Source organism: Siphateles boraxobius, unplaced genomic scaffold, assembly GCF_051911475.1.
Source record: "Siphateles boraxobius isolate OS27281-9 unplaced genomic scaffold, OSU_SipBor_1 41, whole genome shotgun sequence".
Taxonomy (NCBI): Eukaryota; Metazoa; Chordata; class Actinopteri; order Cypriniformes; family Leuciscidae; genus Siphateles; species Siphateles boraxobius.
Genome location: NW_027509042.1, coordinates 17,474,152 through 17,494,563, shown reverse-complemented (window position 1 = coordinate 17,494,563; position 20,412 = coordinate 17,474,152). Strand labels below are relative to the sequence as shown.

Below are 20,412 nucleotides of genomic sequence, written 5' to 3'. Positions count from 1 at the left end.
AGAGTTAGTAAAAGAGTAAAGTAAAAGTTAAAACTTTTTTATTTAAGTAGGCTATCTATTTTTTATTAAGTATTTATTTTGTATTAATAAGACATAACCATGCTGTATTAATTTATAATGTATCATTATTGCGTGGTATTTGTGTCAATAATCATCAAGCACAGGTGACTTCGCCTAGTGGGAGGGGGCCCCAAAATCTAATTCTGCTTAGGGCCCCCAAAAGGCTCGGGCCGGCTCTGCAGCTGCTAGGAGCATCCATTCCGGCTGCACCGGGTGACATTTGATTGTGGCGACGGCAGCTTTACCACGAGTAGGCATGGTTTCAGCGCAGCCAGCGGACACAACCCCAGCGTTTGAGAGCAGAGACTACTGCTCATTTTTTCAAGATTTTGATAGCTTATTTTATGTACTTGCCGGCTTTTTTTATCATTCAATTTTGGCTGAGTGTCTAATAACACATTTTTCTGTGATATGACAAACTCAGAACACATACTTCATTTTGACTTTACAGGGACTTTAAGGATTTGATGAAAACATTCTAGGATTTTTTTCCATATAGAGGACTTCAATGGGGTAAAACAGGTTGAGCCCTTTGAAGCTGCATTGAAACTGCAGTTTGGACCTACAACCCGTTGTACCCCATTGAAGTCCACTATTTGGAGAAAAATCCTTGAACGTTTTCCTCAAAAACCTTTATTTCTTTTCGACTGAAGAAATAAAGACATGAACATCTTGGATGACGTGGGGGTGAGTAAATTATCAGGAAATTTTAATTCTGAAGTGAACTAATCCTTTAACTTGTGGGACTAATAAGGACATTTGTAATGATCACTAATCAATACATACTGTATGTTGGGATTTAAGGTCTGTGAAGGTTCTGTTGTAGGTGATGTTAGATCAATGTTATTACCAGCACAGTAACTGTGGGTTAGGAAGGACGTGTTCCAGACGACTGTAGTTGGTTATGCTGAAGGTTAGCACAGCGGGCGAGGGGTTATTTGCAAAATGCCTTGTGATGCCTGCTGGGAAGGACAACACCATCTCTCCGGTGATCTTCACCACACACCTTAGAGAGCAACATTATTAAACACGTATATAAGCAGAGGTCTGGTGTGTGAAACAGTGTTAGAAACAGAGAGATCAATAAAACATTTTGTGTGCTGTAATAAAGTGAATAAGAAAGAAAAACAGATTAACAGAAGAGATTAATGAGGGAGAGAGATTAAATAAGGTTCCAATACTTAAACGTGCTTTCAAAGTAAGGCTGTGTCCAAAACAGCCACGGTGTTCATCATATTCATGTACATATTTATTATGATGGTTACATTGCAAAGCCATTAAAATAATTATAATTAATGTACAAGTCATATAATTTAACTTACTTGTTTAAATGTGGGGAAGGATAATGAACTATTTAACTGACTCTAGCTTCTTAACTTTAGCAAGGATTAAAGTATTAAAACTTAATATCGTTTTTTTTTGCTTAATGTATATTTTATTCCCCCCCCCCCCAAAATTTGTTCAAGTGCTAAACTGTAACTGGGATCAAATCAAATTCACTACCTGAATTCGGACACTGAGTGCGCCAGAAGGGCTTCTGCTTTTGCATAGTTTGTGCTTGTTGTTTAATAATCATTTGAAACTTAGCAAACTGGCTGTTCCTGTAGAAATGAAAACATGTATTTTGAACTGTAATGGAAACTATGCACAAACCATGATTAAACAATTTAATAATCAATTAAAAAGGAATTTATACCTGTATGATATTATTATGCTGTAGCAACATTGACCAGCAATTTGGAAAATGAATGGATGGATGATTCAGATGCAGCGGGAATTAATTTGGCGCAACCCTCAAAGTGCATTATGGGTGTTCTCTAGCCACTGAGTGTACATCGGTTGTATACTTGTTATTGAATAAGAGCACTCGATAACGTCCACATTTGTTTCAGACAACACTACAATTGGCTGTTCCCTCAAAGAGCGCTCTATTTAAGGGTATAGGGGGCGATTTCGGACACAGCCTTAGACTGCTACACAAAATACAGACAGACACAAAATATCTAAAGGCCAGCTCTATGTTCATTTTCATTTAATAATATCGCTTGCTAAAATGTTCTAGGTGTGTATTTCTCAACGAAGAGACGGATAAATAAAAATTGTGTTCATTATTCACACACAAAGCAGAACTACAGAGCTAGATGTGAATCTGTTTTGAGATATCGTGTCATACTTATTGAGGTCAGCTCCTTTGAAGTAGGCACTGACTGTCTCTGTGAAAGCTGCAGCCACAGGCAGCGTGTCCTGGGCCCCCATGGTGAGGGGACTGGGCCCTCGAGAACAGCCTGAGAGAACAAAAACACGCGCACACACACACACCCCAGACTCCGAGTCAGAATGTGTTTACAGACAAAAACACAATTTCGATCAATCACTGAGCTACATCACAAGAGGCAAATATATGAGTGAAAAAGAATGAGAGAAATGGAAATACAAACAAATAGACAAACAATATAATCAGCAGCTGACAAATTTTTTTTATTCATTTGTATTTTAGCAAGGCGCTTGAACCCAGACCTAAAATCTAGCACAATGCCTTCTCCAGATGAACACTATTTTCTGCTTATTTGTCTTGACCACATAGTTAGGACTTGCCAGTAAATGTGTTCAAGTTTATTTTCTTGTTTTAAGCTTATTTTCAATGCTGAAGATTACTGTGGATTTCACCTAATGAATTCTCAAAGGACAGATAGCTCACTTTGGGCATAGCAAACACATCGCAGAAAAACAACTAAATCGCCGACGAGTGGTTCTTTCGCACTAAAAGAGAAACAACTAAACGTAAATTCACGCCTGTTAACTGGATAACTTATTCCAAAAATAGCATGACATTTAAATAAAATAAAGTCATTTGGTTGTTTATATCGTTAAATTATATAATCGGAATTCAGCAGCAAAGACATTGGTAAATAAAGTAGCATTAAAACTATAAAGTATATCTGTATTATTTAACGTATTAATTATTGACGTTAAGTTTCAGTGAATAAAACAATCCTTAATGTAAGGACACTTATATCACATTTAAAAATCTGTCTTCGCATTATAAAACAAAATACCAAACCAAGTCGAAAAGTTTACTTTATCTGCTTCAAATAAAATAGAAAAGGTATAGTAGCATGTTTAGCAAGATGAAACATGGTTTGTTATATTTTTCAGTGTGGCTTAAGCGTTCAAAAGTGTCTAAATATTACTGTACCATGGTATGTTTACACAGAGATTTGAACTGTGGTAAACAATGAATCACAATCACAAGCTGATTGCTGATTTTTGACCAGTTTTTCAGTATTTCTTTTTTAACAGAATGTAATACAATTTATTCTTTTCTACGTGAAGCCGTTTCTAGTCTTTTTTGAATGCTTGAATTTGAATGCAAGTCTATTAATTTGGATTTATAAGATAAAAAGAAAAAAGAATGGAAGAGAAGTTGAATGGAAGTTGAAACAGATAACACTCAGCTTCAATGGCATGCACCTGAAGCTGAAACAATGTGTTATGATGATCCAAGACCAAAGTCGAAATGAGAAGATCAAAGAAGACGAGCCACAAGAACCAGAAGAGATATTAGTGACGCAGGAGGAAATATGAGGGTCATGAAGGAAAAGAAAAGCTGCCAGTGACTGTAAGATGAACAGTTAAATGGCAAAGCAGATATACAGAGCAAAGCAGATGTCACTGTGATTTGATGAAGGAACGAATGCGTGAGAAAGGGGGGAGTCAGATGTCAGATGAGACTTGAGTGTGCACGCGCTACGTCCTTAGATATAAACCCCAACTTACCTTCAAAGGTTAAATAAAACTTGCCTCTGTCAAACCACACGAGGGAGGGCTGGTCTGTCTCTGTGTTGGAGGGGGAGGAGGTTTAAGGACGGGGGGAGTGAGGAGAGGCAGGGAAGGAGAAGGGGAGAGAAGGACAGTAGCGTGAGTCACACACAGGTCCATCATACGGCACAGTGATGGGGGCCAGGGGCACAGGTCAAGGGTCAGAGATGGTCAAAATTCACTTTAGATGGGGATGACTTTGATGTGTGAAACATTCACAAAAGGGAAAACAATAAAAATAGTTGAATCTTTGTGTAATTATCAGTCATTTTATTTGCAGCAAGACGAATTATAGTTGTTATTAATAAGGATGCATGTGCAAACTTTGATTTTTTTGAGAAGTGACTATTTTTGAGAGCTGGGAGATTCAAAGAGTGTACAAAAATGATATTCTATCAAATATGTTAACATTCTGATTCGTTTACGTATAATATCAGGACAGATGAACGCTTGAGATGATTTGAGCTGCTTAGAAATGAAAGCCTCTGGATTCAAGGATGATGTTGAACAGCTTATTTTTAAACTTTTGAAGGAATAGATCATCCAAAATGAAATGTAATAGTCACTCACCCTTTTGACATTTTAAACCCATATACTGTAATTTTTTCTCTAAAATGGACAAAAAAGCACCCTTGCATTTATGTGTATTCATTAAGAAGATGATGGTGTCTGAAGCAACTTGACAATAAAGTATCAAAGCAGAAACTTCACTATATTCCTCCTATATTCCACTTTATTATATTCTTCACTAGTTTTATGACATTTTTCGTGAAAGAATTATTCTTCATTGGATTCTTGAGTTTAATGAGCCTGGCTGGGGAGGAAGATTATCAGTAAATTGTGACTTACATTTCAGTCTGTTCCTCATACAAACTTAAATCAGCATATACGTTGCATGCATACCCCAACATGCATGGTGCTTTTATATTGTTTTTGTTATTTCAATGTATACTTTTGTTCTATGGAAGAAATAATAGCGAAGGGGTTTAGAACAACATGAGTAAATAATGACAGTTTTTCATTTTTGGGTAAACTATTTATTTTAAAATAGGTATTTAAAAAGTGATTTTAGTTACATCTTCACAATATGGACCTAATAAGCTACAGCTTGCATTTTGTTAAACGTATATAGTGTATAGGCCTATTTCTTCAAGTCTGATATGTGAATTAGATGAGGTAGCTACAATAGGGATGATGGGCAACAGGGGGTAGTAATGGGTGACACAAGTGGGAAAAGCAAATGAGGGTTTCTTCTACTTTGCTGGAGAGTGGAAATGCAACTTTAGACAAAACCAGGACCAGGACTATGAATGAAGTGAAGATCACTTAAGCAATGAGAAGATGCGAGTTGTACAATAATGCTGAGCATCTCAATGCGTAATCTTGAACTGTTATATTGATGCTCTAATGCTACATTCCCTTCATCTCAGAATGACCTACCTGGAATAGCGCAATAGAAGATCAACTGAATTTGAACTTGGAAACTTGTGCAAAAAACTACATTTTTGCATATTGCAACCCCAGGGAGATGATTAACACAGTTAATGATTAACATCTACTTTTAAGCAAATAAAATCAATCATAGTTCTTACATTATAGGATTTAAAAAACTGTTTAGGAAATTGGGAGAGAGAGATAAAACACAGAAAATGATCCTCTGTTGATAATCACACCCTTGCAGATTAGTCTTCATTTTTGACAATGAAATAATTGCGAAGATAATTATGAATGTCATCCTCTGAGCATCTGGCACTTTATGGTCAGAGATTTCAAGTAGGAATATCCCACATTTGAATTTGACTGAAATGCAGCATAGGATAATGAAGATAAAATTGAAATATGTGAATTTCACCTGTGGTGTGGCAGTAAAGCCCGACCTTTGTAACATGATGATGTTAGAAATGCTTTTATCCAGGTGCAACATCTGAGAGCTCTCCACTTCAAACTTATGTGGAGGCAGGCATACTGATCAGCACTTGGGCCAAATTCCAGACTGCACTTCAAACACTGAGAGGATGTGTGTGTGTCATCTGTTCAAGCAGCATGATGGTGCTCTTTGAGTTTTCTGAAGAGTCTACAGCCAGACAGATGCTTTTCAGGGACTAAAAGACTCTTCTGTTCCTGGTTCTTGATGTCAGTGTGGGGTGTTACAGAGGGAGCAGTCTCTGACATGCATGATTGGCTAAATAGACATGCAATCTTTCATGGATGTGAAGAGCAAAATATGGCAGAAAGAATTCAAAATGGATGTAAAAGTAAACTGTGGCAAATAGGGGTTTAAAAAAAAGGTGCTAAAATGCCAGTCTTTGGTGAATTAAAGGAATATTCTGGGTTATTTATAACCTAATGTCTATGGACAGAATCTGAGGTATGCTGCTAATCACTACATAAAGTTTATACAAAATAAATGCAGTAAATGCATCATTTTATACTATAGCAGCAACAGCCATATGCCAAAAGTTCAATTTATTATTAATAACAATCATAATAATTATTCTGCAAAGTATACATTTCAATACCCTAACTGTAGGATTTTGCAGTTGTTAAGCAACATTATTATTTAAAATTCATATAGAATATCCAGTCACAGACGTGTGTTTATTATTGTTTTATTTTACAATAATTTACTATATGTATTATTTTTCAACAGCTTTAAATATGGCTCATCCTATCAGAATTGAGAATACGAAGTAATCCATTTTTTAGTTACCAAATATATTACTAAGAGTTAGCTCAACCTAGCTCATGTTCCATGTCCCAACAAAAGTATCCATGTTCACTTTTTTTAGCTGCTCAGACATGAGTTGAATATAACTGCACAGATAAGGCTGTATTCAGTTTTAAGTTTATAAGTTTCTTATCTGTACTGCCAGCTTTAATGCCAAGCTTCCATTATAAATGTATTTCTGTAATCAACAACGCGCCAACGATTCTGCCCATATACATTATTTACTAGTTTAGTCACTGGTGAAAAAAAAATATCACCATGAATGAGCTATGCTCTGACAACTGACTCTATGGGTAATGTAACCATTTGTTACATTGTTGAATCAGTGGCCTCCATCCCATCCATTAATCAGGAGGGTTTCATAGCGTACCTGCTGGAACGTCTGCCCGTCTCTCAAAGTTGGGAAGTTTGTCTACAAAAGCGTCATCTTCTGACATCAGACAAATACGTCAGCCCAAAAGACAGGACAAGAAAGACGACAAAACACACACACAAAAAAAATAAAAATAAACGTAATTCAAATTAAATGACAAATAATTGCAAATAAAAACCAAAAGTGACAAGTCATTAAACTCGGACGTCACAATGTATGCACGGCACAGATTTAAAAGACGATAACTGAAGAAAAGTGAATGGAATGGTTAAAAAAATAAAAATAATACAAAAGGATTACCCCCGCCCCCCAAAGATGGAATAGCACAAGCAACAGACAGACCAACATCCATGAAAAGCTCTAGATTAATAAACTCTTGATTCACATAATAAAACTTTTTGCAAATCTCAGGAAAATATATGGAACAAAATCTTTCCCTGTCTAGCATCAATGAAAGCTTCCAATGAAAGCATTCAGACTGGTACAGCAGGTGCCATACATGGCATTTTGAAAAGTCCAGCAAAGACACATTGGCCTGGTTTCACAAACAGGGCTTAGACTAAGCCAGGACTATGCTTTGTTAAATTAGAGTATTTAAGTGGCTTTTATAAACGTGCCTTAGAAAAAACATTACTGGTGTGCATCTTCAGACAAAACAAAGGCACTGATATATGTTAAGATATGTCACTGCAAGTTAGCTCAAACATGCATTTTAGTTAGTAATTTTTTTTGTAAAACGTAAAACGCCTTTATAGGTCTTTGTTTATTTTTTACAATGTAAAGATACATACAGATTAAAAATTTTAGGGATTATAATTTAACTAATATAATATAATCTATACAATATCCAATTAATCCCAGCAATATTTCCACTTAAACACGCACAAGTCAAAATGATGCACAATAGGCACACATAGTCAAGCTGTTATTCAGTCTTGGATAAGCAAAATTATATTTTCAGCAAAGCAATAAATCTTCCACCATCATTTCCAGCGATCTAATACATGACTGCAGAATGCTGGAGATTTCACTTCAATATTATAAACTAAACAGCAGCATCAGCATCAGCAGCAGCATCAGCATCACCATACTGTTTTACTCTAAACTAAAACAAAGCTGTGAAAATATCACTACAGTCAGTGAATTCAAAACTGTGATGAATACTGAGCACTATGGCACCTTAAGAAACAGAGGCCCCTGTTACACTGAATTCTAGATAGAAAGGCTGATTTCCAGAGCAGACACATAAAGACAGAGCAGCATGACAAAGCAGAGAGGGGAAAATGATGGGAAATGGAGTCACACCTGACACAGACACGGAGAGCTCTTTACCGACGGTGGGAGTGGTGGCAGCACTCAGAGAGTTGGTGGAGGAGATGGAAGAGGTGCTCTCCGCACGGGCCAGCGGAGCCAGAGGAGGGGGGCTTGACGAGTGTACAGGGGGGCTGAACGGCCGATTCTGATAGGAAAAGCAGAGGGGATATTCAGTAGCAAAAGAGTAGGAGTTTATCATTCTGGTCAGGTAATCAGGAAGAAATTTACTCGGAGCACCCTGTGGTAGAGTTAATTGTTTTTTGTTTTATTAAATAAAGTATTTTATTGAATGAAGACTAAATATGTAGTAAATGTCAACTTTTAGGCTGGGTCTGGTTTTCTGAGGAATGACTTCTTGCACCCTTTAAAGGTTTTTAAAATGAATTGGGTCATAAAAAGGTCAGTGACACTGAGACTGTTGCGAACTAACAGGGACAGTAATATTTACCATTTGAAAGTATTGTAATTTTTTTATGTAATCACGTACCACATCCCCTACGCTTGGTTTCCCTGGAGGCAATTTGGGTCGTGAGGGTGGCCGAGGTGGGGGAGGGGGAGGAGGAGAGCTGCTGGTAGCCAATGGGGTAGATGGGCGTACAGGGGAGGAGGAGCCTGTGGAGTAAGAGTATTCCATTAAAGCAAAGCCATACAAACAGTAACATGCATCAAGCCCATTCAAGAGTTCTATCTAATTTGGATAAAATGGCAATACATTAAAAAAGTTATGATACTTGATCAAAATAGCCTCACAAATCACCTATAGAAAGCCAGGATGCTTAGAAAATACTCTGGAAACAATGAAAACAAAACATTATTTGTATCTTTGAAAATGAAGATGTTTACGGTGTATAAAAAATAGATGCATGACACTTCTGATTAGAGCACTGCTAAAACATGAAACCCAAAAATGTCGTAGTGCCATTATGTGCAAGAGTGGTGAAAATGTACATGTCTCTATATAGAAAATAACGAGGCAAAAAGTTGTCAGATATATTTCACTTCACCCCTCTTACTAAGAAGGCTCACCTGTAAAAACCCTTATAACATGGTGGTGACTAGAGAATGACTTTAAATTCAGATTTAACTGAATTTTTATGCATTTTCAATATACAGAAACTTTTGTTACTGCTTATTACCCAAGGGTATATTCTATGAATCAAAATGTGTTTATTCTATAACGTGGAATTTTTTGTATTGGTGGTTGTCATTTTTAAGGGTTAATTCATCTAAAATAAAATACTGATTATTACTAATCATTCAAACCTGAGTGACTTTCATTCTTCAGTGACAATGAAATACAGGAGGAAAAGTTTACCAGATGTCTGAGCTGCTCTCATTCAAATTATGAGAGTGGATGGGGACCAGGGGCCAGTTTCAAAAAGCTATTTTAGACTGGTCTATAGTGTTAGACAAGTCTAAAATGTTCTCATAGACTAGTCTAATGCAAGTTAGACGGTTTCACAACAATAACAATCAGTTAAATTACAAACAGCCAAAAGAAAAGGGATAATGACTCATAATTTGTGGTTTACTGACGACGTTATGGAGAGAGCTATGAGAAGGGAAAGGGTTTTTAGGGACCGCAGTAACCTACTGGAAATATATAATAATGAGGACATTTCTTTTCTGTACATCTTTAACGCTCCGCTCAATGGTCGGAATAACGCTGTTAACTGTCGTAGCAATCTTTTTCAAAATTAAACATTTCTTCTTGTTACTACATTCTACGCTAAATTTCCCCAAGTAAAATGTCCTTGTAACTATTATAGTCCTCCAACAAACACATATTTTCCACTGGGATAAACTGCACTGAGCGGTTGAATGCGCTTACTCGATCCGCCATGTTTTTTGTTTTGAAAAGTATCTTATTTTACCCAGAATACATTGCAGTGTAGTCCTACTTAAGATAGTCAGAGTCTTAAGTGCTTTGTGCAACGGTCTGATTTAGATGTCTATCTAAAGTCTGACTATCTACTATATCTAAGCCATAGTCAAAGTCTATCTTTGTGAAATAGGCCCCAGCAGTAGTCAATCTCCAAAAAGGACTAAAAAGCATAATAAAAGAAGTCCATATGTCTTTAGCTCTTTATTTCAAGTATTCTGAAGCTATGTGATAGTTTTGTGTGAGGAACAGACTGAAGTATTCAATGAAATGTTTTTCTTTTGGAAAATCTTGATTGATAGCCATGGCTATCATTTACTTTCAACATGTGAAAAGACAAACTTTCTGCTAATAACTAATTTTGTGCTCCAAATTAAAAAGAACCTTATTTGGGTTTCAAAATACAGGTGGGTAAGTAAATGATGAAAGAATGCTAATTTTCAGGTGAACTAAACCGTTATTGTTCAGTGACCACTGGTCTGGTTGACTGTTTTGTTTTTAGATCAAACTCACCACTTTCATTTCCACTTGTACTAGCTGGAGGAATGGGCCCGGGTGATGACACTACCGCCCTGTATGTAGGAGGTGGTGGAGGAGGAGGTGTGGAACGTGGTCCTTGACAAATCTCTTTGGGTGAAGTGCTGCTCTCACTGGGGTCCCCTTTTGATGGAATCTCATCAGGGCTTTTCTTGTCCTCTTGGTTCAGAACCAAGGGCGGAGGGATTGTGCGTACACTTGTCTCTACAGTGGTTGGCGGGCTGTTGGTTGAGTCTGATCGGGTCTCTGTCAGAGGAGCACATGATGAAAAGTCTGTAGTGGATTGAAAAAGATCATCTGGTGTCGGTGGAGATGGGGCCTCTTCCACTGGAGGAGGCGGGACAGTTGGAGGAGAAGGAGCGGTGTCTTTGGGAACATTTGGAACAGGTGAGGGGCTTTCCATTTGTGACTCGCTGGAAGGAGGAGAAGGTGCCGGTTCTGCAGGAGGAGGTGAAGATTTTGGTAAAGAAAGGTTCGGCTCCTCAGATGGAGGGGGTGATTTAGGTAGTGGGGGTGCTGGTTCTGCAGGGGGAGGCGGACACAAGGGGAGTGGAGTTGCTGGCTCTCCTCCTTCAGAGGGAGGAAGTCTTTCAGGTGTCGCATCATTGAAGCAGACCCATTTGTCTTCAGCATCTTGACCAGGTTTTGGAGAGTCTTCTGGACCAAAGATGTTGTCTAGATCAGTTATAGAGGGCCTCTGTGAGGTCGGCCTTGAATTTTCCTCTTCTTTCTGTACATCTGCATCAGGTACCACACAGATATCATAAAGGAACAGAAAAAAATATTAGCAGGCCATAAACAAGACAGAGATAAAAGACAAGAGAATAAAAAACAAGAGTGGCAAAGACAAGCACAAAAGAAACCAATCACACACTTGTTGGGGTCCAATATTGGTATAGACCTGGGGTGTCCAAAACTGCTCCTAGAAGGCCAACATCCTACAGAATTTAGGTCCAACACACCTACCTGGAAGTTTCTAGTATGCCTCAAGACCTTTATTAGTTGGTTGAGGAGTGCTTAATTAGTGGCAATAAAATCTGCAGGACAGTGGCTCTCCAGGAGCAGTATAAGACCCTTGTTATCTGAGGCCTGTGTGGAGGGGGATCTTACCAGTAGGCTCTGTAGCAGGAGATTCAATCGGAGGAGGGGAGGTCGGCACATTCTTAGGCGGAAGCGGAGGCAGAGCTGCAATGACATTAGTGCAGCTAAGATAAGCTCTCACATACACCCCCCACCCCCCGTAGGCCATGTCTCCGTGCCCCACAGCACCATGCAAAGGCAAGGTCTCATTCAGGCAGTCAGGAACAACAAAAAGGGACTGTGGCATGGGATGAATAGCTCAGACTCTATGATAACCCTTCACTCTCTGTGACCTAATAGTTCACACTACTTTTATATTATTTAGGATGCAACCATTTATGTTAATTTATGTAAGGATCACTTATTTGTTTAGTGTGTAACTACCAGGGCGTGCACAGACTAGTCTATTAGTCAATCATTTCTATGATTAGTTCACTAGTCCAAGGGTTTTCAAATTAGGGCCCAGGGACCGTCAGGGGGCCACAAGGGTGCTTAAAGGGCCATATAAAATTTGATAGAAATAAGATTTTACTAGAGCTCTCAGAATTAACATGTTAATACATTTGTTTTAATTAAACATACTCCAACGCTTATATCATTATGGTTTCATTCTGATTTTAAAAGACCGATTAGAAATGTATTTTTTTTTTCTCTGTCTATTGACATACCAAGTTTTTAGCAATAAGAAACAGAGTTGCATTAGTTCTACAACTAATCTTTAGTCTGTTTTATATGGCAACAAAAAGATTATTCCTCTGTTGCATGTTATTAGGTTGGTTAAATTAATAGTTTAAACACTTTACAATTTTCAACTGTCTCACAGCATCAAACTCTCCAGCTGCCCAACCATTAAGGCAGCTAGTCTTTGAGTCATTGATATAGGTAAATACGGACTCAGTTCACAGTAGATTACTTTCCTAGACAACTGGTCATCTAGTAAAAATGAGTAGTCATGCAAGCCCTAGTATTTACATATTCATGTAAATATACATTCAGAGATATATCACTATTAGAAGGCCAAAATTTAATTTATAATCATACCCTTAAGCTTAACTTAAGCCCACAGATACAGCTCAGCGTCATTTTGCTTTTTTAAGCATAGGCACACATGAAAATAGGCCACGTTGAGTAAACCGTCACCAAAAGACACAAGTACAGGATGAGCTGGATGACTCTTCATTGCTTTCATAGCTAATGACTTGAGAAATTAGTAGGTTAATGGAGACTGCCAAAGGGGAAGGTTAAAATTAAAAAACTGGAGGCAATCATGATTTTTCCATTCACTCGACCGTTCACCATTTTGGAACTTTATGATGGGTTTATGATACCAGGATGATGGCAATCATGTCACACAAGCAATGACTTACTTCCTGTAGGAAAAGGTGTTGCCAGTGAGGATTCTAGTTGTTGCTCAGGCAGGGGTGCACCCCAAACCTCAGGTTCCTCTATCACCGCTAATTTATGGAAAAGGACATGATACACAGTTGATGGGAATCAGAGTTAACAGCTGGGTGACTCACAGAGAGGAAGGAATCACCATGCAACACTTATCTATCCCTATATCTGTCATAAATTGCCAGTAAATTTAATTGTTTTAATCTCAACTGCTGCAAATGGAATTGAGTGGGTGGCAACACAACTAGTACGCACTGATGAATGTTTTGTTCTATAGTTCACATTACATAAAGCTAAAAACCAGTACTGATTTCATAAGCAAACAAACAGTACTCTAAAAAACGTATAGCATAATTTTTATACCATCTGTGAGTCTCCTGAAGACACATATTGTATATGACAGAAAAAAAATAATTTTTGTTCAAGTGAATGAAGTAACACAAAGAATCTGGGCCGTGATCAGCTTCTATTGGATTGTGAATGGTTAAAATTCAGAGACCCTGTAAATGACAGATCAACATCCACGAGCAGAACTAAGAGGTAAGGATATGGTGATATACTGTACCTTCACTGGTCTTCTGCTCATCAAAGGCTGTCTCCAGTGGAGGGCCGAATAAGGCTGTTGCATCCTCTGGCACTGGAGATTTCTTATTACTAAAATGGAGGAGAATTAAGCCAGATCTGTATGACTCATCCACACAGATTCAGACTCGTCACATACAGGCTGTAACTCTAAAAGTTTGTGAGATAATCCATTTAGACTCAGTTAAACAACTACAAATTTTAAAAGACTCTAAGTTTCAACAAGCATGGTTATATACAATAGTTTTTTATTTAGAATGTAACTATTTTTTATTTTTCATTCGGTTTGTATTTTGGTTTTCAATTGAGGTTTTACTTAGTTTAATTATGTCAACTCTCTGAATACTGTAGTTTTAACGTTATTGAACATGGCAGGGGACATGACATTTGGTCTTGGCGGACTAGACCTGCTACACTGATGCTGCTTTTGTTGATTATTGTTGCTGCAGAAAAAGTATGGACTTGCTACTGCTAATAGATACACAGACACACTGCTGTGAGCATGAAGATATGCTGCTATTGCATAAATAGACACAAAATCCTGTAGCAGATCTCGTCAGGTGGAGCTAGGGAAGGTGGAAGTTTCAGAGGAATTCTGATAGCACGCTGCAGGCTAGCTTACAGCAAACAATGAACCAGGCTGAATCCGAAATCACCCTCTATAGGCCTACCCTCAAATAGGACGTTATTTGAGGGGATAGCCATTTGTAGTGGTGTCCGAAACCATAGTGAACGTTATTGAGTCCACTTATTCAATCCCACATTACATTGCACTGCAATAACGAGTGTACAACTGATGTACGCTCAACGGCTGTCTGAATTCGCTCACTCCTTTTCATTCATTTCTTTAAGTGAACAGTATTAGTGGACTAACGTAGGGAATAGTGAATGAGGGTTTAGGGGGTGATTTCGGATTCAGCCCCAGACTATTTTTATGTTGTGCAAGGAATCTCATTGGCTTGCAGGATCAGCAGATGCCAATCAGTTTGTGTCATGCGGTAATGATGTAATTGTTTGCGGATTGCATGTAAAGGACCTATCAGCCTGTGCCCTCTAGAGTTTCATGACTGAACTAGATATTTTAATTGGTAAATAAAAACTTTTTAGATTTTATTTAGTTTCAGTTCCAGTAATTGTAGTTACTGCACAAATTGTTCAATCTACCTATGATGACACACAATGCACTTTATCAGAAACTGCACCATACTGAAAATAATACCATTAACATAACCATTCTTTCTGTAAAATTCACACCAAAACTACATACTGCAGTACTTGCGGACAATAAAATGTAATATAATTGCACCATTATTGCTGCATTTATCATAATTTTTTTGCAGCAAAATCTATTTTAATTGAGCAGTTTAGGTATATATATATATATTAATTATTATTATAAAAAAAAAATTTCTGCAAAGTTCATTTATTTCATTTTTATTTTAGTTAACAAAATAACTATTGTCATATTTGTAATAGTTTTTGTGAACAATAATACACTTGTAAATAACAGACAAAAAGTGTGCGTATAAATACCTAGCAGGCTTGGGAGTGGGTGCAGACGCCGACGCAGGCGCAGACGCAGGCGCAGGCGTAGGTGCAGCTGCGGGTGTTGTAGACAGGGCAAGAGCTGGTGCGGGCGTCGGAACAACACGTCTCGGTCGTGCAATTTCTTCACCTGAGAATAACATTATGTTCATATGAACACAAATACACTACACCTACTCCTACATATGCAAGCACACTTCTATATTCACAGGACAATTTAATTCCAGACAACTATTTATTGTCAGATTTAAATAGACATAGACAACATACTCATAAACCTAAGAATAAATTGTGTTAAGTGTACTTACTGGGGTTTCTTTTTGCCAGCCCCTGAAACAGACAGAAGGCCAAAACATTCATAAGACTAAAAGCTCATAACACCATTTTGCTCATCAGCTGAAAATATTGCATTGTGGGTAAATTTAATCAAGGGAATGGTAAGTCAAACTCAGATAGAACCAAATGCCTTGATGCCCAGTAAATTGCTGTTTAATAACGCTTTCTATTGCTGACAGAAAATTCCTATGATTGACTGATTCATTGATGCATTAGTAACAAATAACACTGTCATAAATGTTATTACATCACAGGTTCTTCATGGTGGATATGAATATCAAATAGACTACAGCATTTTTTTTTCCTTTTAATTCAAAAGGGCATTATTTAGACTACCATGTGAGATAATAGATATCATACAGTATTAAGATTACAAATTCTTTAAGCATAGCTTATGCAAGGCTCGGCAACCAGCATACAAATTATTAAAAAGTCATTTGCTTGATTTCCAAAGTAAGCATTTTTGGTGTCATGGATCTATAGCACAAAAGTAATCATTATTTCTATTCACATGGGCCTTTTATTATCTTGAAAAGAACTGATGAGGGAGAGAAAGTGAATAAGAGTGCTAATGTTAGCTTTTTAAAAACTTAATGTCTGTAAAGTGTAGTAGTTAATAAACTTTGAAAATAAAAATCATAATTTTTACTGGTCCTGACCTTTGCATCTTTATATGGAAATATCATATGTAACTATTAAGTCTCTTTAAACATGTAATATTTTGCTTATTTCATTAAATTGATAACATAGGTATCTTCACAATTCAAAAGTTCTATGTATGACTGCTTCAACTGAATAAAGTGTTTCAAGCACTGGTGAACAGAAAAATAATTTTAAAAGGTACTTACCGGGCTACGTCTCTGTGACCAGCAAAAAGGAAGAGAGAAGAGACACCTGGTCAGAAAGTGATAAATCAGTAATACAGACTTCGATCAAAAGCAACCTCTGTTTCTAAACTGCATGGTGTGAATTAGACTCCATGTTCACCTTTATGATTCGCTTTAGTGATGATTTTCAATTAAAGATCAGTTTTTTGAGACTCAATGAAGGCAGTGAGAATCAAGAGTGAATTATTTCAATTTTGATCTGTTACATAAAACTATAATGTAGCTCGAGAAGATATGAAATATATGAAACATATCCAGATTTCAGCAATTCTTAAAAATGGGATTTATGCATGTATTGCTTCAGAGGATCCAAAAGCATAGAAAGTATGTACTGCTTAGCTCACTACAAAGAGATTTCAAAGATACACCATATGGTGGGAAATTTTGTGGTCATGCATAATACTCCTGGACCAAATTCACATTCAGAATAGAAACGAAAGGACTAGAAAGTTGATTTTCCTTGGACATCTATTCTTTCTAACTCCAATTTAACCTCATAGTTGTATTAGGCTAAGCCCAGGAACAAGGATTCTGAGTTCAGTCTGAGTGTGGCCTGTGAGTTCTGAGTGATTAGGAATGATGTACAGTACCAGTGACAAAGTCTAATCCAATAGGCTGTAAGCAATGGTCACCAGCAATCAGAGCCAAGAGTGGGCAAGCAAATCATTGGCATGCAACCAAATGCTTTAATATAAGAGCAGGGCTGATGACTAAGGCTGGTGGCCCACTCATTCAAATAATAAACAGAGGAAAAGTGTTGTAGTGAAACATGCATAAAAAAAAAACACCAGATGCAAAATGACATTATCTATCTATCTACAGTCTATTGCCTGTTTCAATATCCAACAGCCCATCCCTAAACACACAAACTGATCCTAAATCAGTTCTTAATGCCGTATTAAACGCCAAGCATGCAAACTTCACCATGCCAAAAGATAAATGTTAGAAGAAGACGCCACTCTACAAGAGGATAAAGTATAAACAGCTTACCGGACTATTCCTCTATATCAGCCAGCATTAGAGTAAGGAAAAGATAGAAACAGAAAGACAGGCAGGGTAGAGACAGAAGAAGAGAGAGCATTATCGATCTACATTAGTATAGTGCTGATAAGCATGCACAAATATGTTACACATGCATTTGAGAAGAATGACAAGGCAGAAATGTCTTCAAACACAGATTACAGTATGATGAAACACTGTGCAAACCCAGTCAATTTTTCTGTCAACCACAGATATCGCCTCCAGCACATAATATATCTCAGCTAATAAGGAGATCAGTCAAACGTGGCAACAGATCAAGATCACAGTGAGTGACATGAATGACTTTACACATAGCTTGAGTGAATGCTACTAAATATATAAAAAATCAATTTAATAAGCACATTAAAGGAATGTTTCACCAAAAAATTTAAATTCTGTTATCAATTATTAATGTGGATCCAAACTTATATTTGATTTTTATATTTCCAAGGAACAAAATATTATACACTACCATTCAAAAGTTTGGGGTCCTTAAGATTTTGAAAGTTTTTGAAAGAAGTTGTTTATACTGCAAGTCTTAATGCAAAGATGTGACCAAATGACCATATGTGATTTTCTGTCCAGCCTGTTTACATTCACTTTAGACACGACTGGTATCCAATATCTGCCCAAAATAATTATTTTGGTAATCGCTTAATGTGACATTGTTGACCCTCAGGTATTGAATGGCCATACTAAAATAATTGTATAATTCACGTCGGGTGGCCATAATTATTTTCCAGCATGGATAAATTATAAGCGGTCATGGGTGTTTGCAGCGCAAAATCTCACGGTCCGGATAAAGACCGGAAAAGAACGGTTATTTTCATTTGTTATTTTCGTAGCATGGAAAGATTTAATTTATTTGAGAGAGAGATTGTGAATTACCTGAGTGCGTCTGTATGTAGTGAAGCTTGTTAGTTTATTTACAAAAACAGTGACGTTATCACCTCGTTTCTGAGAAATAGCTTTCAGTAGCAAAGCTGTTATTTTAGCTGTTATTTAAAAAAAATTCAGGGCAAAGGTTGAAAACCTCTTCTATGCACATTAATGTTTCTATGTTTGTGTGCAATTTCTAAACTTTTTAAGTTTCCACCTCAGTAGAAATGCGGTGAGTTTTACAGATTTGAAAGTGGCTCAGAAAGGATGCAGAAAAAATTGGATCTTGTGCGGATTTATATAGTCTATTTTTACATCTTTTAAGCTGTAAATCATTCCTGTGATTGCAAAGCTGAATTTTCAGTGGCCATTACTCCAGTTTTCAGTGTCATGAAATCATTCAGTAATAGTTTAGAAATCATTCTAATATGCATTTTGTATTTATTTATTTTAGCTCAAGAAACATTTCTTAATAATATCAATGTGAAACATTTCTTAATAATATCAATGTGAAACATTTCTTAATAATATCAATGTGAAACATTTCTTAATAATATCAAACAGTTGTGGGTGCTTAACATTTTTGTGGAAACCCTGATACATTTTTTTCAAGATTCTTTGATGAATAGAAACTCCAAAAGAACAGCATTTATTTGAAATAGAATGATATGTCTTCACTTTACTTGAATTTAATTAAATACATATTACTCAGCCCAAACTATTAAATAGTTTATATTAAAGCATTTCCCCGATCTGTTTTTATTATTGTTCTCTTTTATGAAACAACAACAAATTTGCACAGGCATGATAAGACTATGGCAAAGTGATGACATTTTTAGATTAGCCACTATTTTTGTGTTTTCCCTGATAAAAAAACTATTGAACACCTTCAGAAAATGTATAAAAAAGCATACAAGATGTATGGGCTCCTTTTAATGGTATTTGTTAAATTATTTTTGGAGCATCACACTTCTCAGCTCCAATTTCCATAATGAAAAAGCACTGTGGACATTCTAAATATTTCTTCTCATGGGGACTCATATGGGTTCGTAACAAGTTTAGGGTGAATATATGGCAACATTTTCGTTAGTTTGGGTGAACATTTTATTTTAAAAAATGTAATGCTACATGTCAACATTCTGCCGCACAGTTTGGAATTAAGACTGTCGAATGATCAAACAGGCTCTGAGCACACTAGGTTTACAATGTGTGGCTTTATTAACTCTTGTTGGATGACTGCTCGCATACAAAAGGGCTAAATAAAGAAGCAAAGCTTATCAATAAAACATGAATACCAGCTGGAACCCAGCACCTGGCCGAGAGGTGTGCTATATTAAGAACCCCCATGCCTTTGTGCTTTTGCTCGACTGTAACCCCACCGTTACATTAATCTCTCCCTGCGTTCTGGATGGTTGGCTGGATTTAATATCTCTGCCCTGAACACTCAGGTGAAGTATAGTAGAGAATACAAGAAGATGTATGAATTATCACTCTCTTCTGATGAAATGAGAGCGAGCACGATCACTATTGTATGGTTTCTGTAGTTCAACCTTGCTCACACTTTTCTGTTGAGTATTCATGGCTAATCCATCACCATGGTTACACAAATACGCACAGGTTGCCATGGCAGAGGACGGGCATGTGACTGATGATTAATTCATGAGTAAGGAATGCCAGACGTTCCAATATACTGGACAAAGTGGATTTCAGTCACTGAGTTCAAAATAAGTCTGCTTAAAGAACGTGTAATTTTTCAATGTTAAAATACAAGAAAGTACAAGTAACCCATTTGTAGGATGATTTTCCTAAAAATTAAATTAGCGGGGTGTAGTTAAACATATTATGTTTATTTTTGGTATATAACAAATATAAATTTGAAAATGTGCATAGAAAAGTATTTGACATTTATTGAATATACACTACTGTTTTGGGAGCCCTTAAAAGTTTGGTCACACTTTAGATTAGGGTCCAGTTC

At 36.9% G+C, this 20,412-nt stretch overlaps 1 protein-coding gene across 29 annotated transcripts in view; it reads right to left on the bottom strand.

Moving 5' to 3' along the window:
- sgip1a (SH3GL interacting endocytic adaptor 1a) overlaps nt 1–20,412 on the bottom strand; it is an 86,445-nt gene that overhangs the window by 11,419 nt on the left and 54,614 nt on the right. For 5 of the 29 annotated variants that reach the window (XM_077198674.1, XM_077198680.1, XM_077198675.1 and 2 more), the window contains 14 exons: nt 17,529–17,540; nt 16,500–16,511; nt 15,624–15,645; nt 15,304–15,445; nt 13,754–13,842; nt 13,161–13,247; nt 11,824–11,898; nt 10,690–11,451; nt 8,782–8,906; nt 8,286–8,439; nt 6,978–7,037; nt 3,838–3,897; nt 2,234–2,345; nt 911–1,066 (listed from right to left, as the gene is read on the bottom strand). In XM_077198674.1, the coding sequence (XP_077054789.1) occupies nt 911–1,066; nt 2,234–2,345; nt 3,838–3,897; nt 6,978–7,037; nt 8,286–8,439; nt 8,782–8,906; nt 10,690–11,451; nt 11,824–11,898; nt 13,161–13,247; nt 13,754–13,842; nt 15,304–15,445; nt 15,624–15,645; nt 16,500–16,511; nt 17,529–17,540 (1,868 nt within the window). The remainder of the gene's footprint in view (nt 1–910; nt 1,067–2,233; nt 2,346–3,837; nt 3,898–6,977; nt 7,038–8,285; nt 8,440–8,781; nt 8,907–10,689; nt 11,452–11,823; nt 11,899–13,160; nt 13,248–13,753; nt 13,843–15,303; nt 15,446–15,623; nt 15,646–16,499; nt 16,512–17,528; nt 17,541–20,412) is intronic. The other 24 variants (XM_077198693.1, XM_077198692.1, XM_077198678.1 and 21 more) reach the window with 23 other exon arrangements.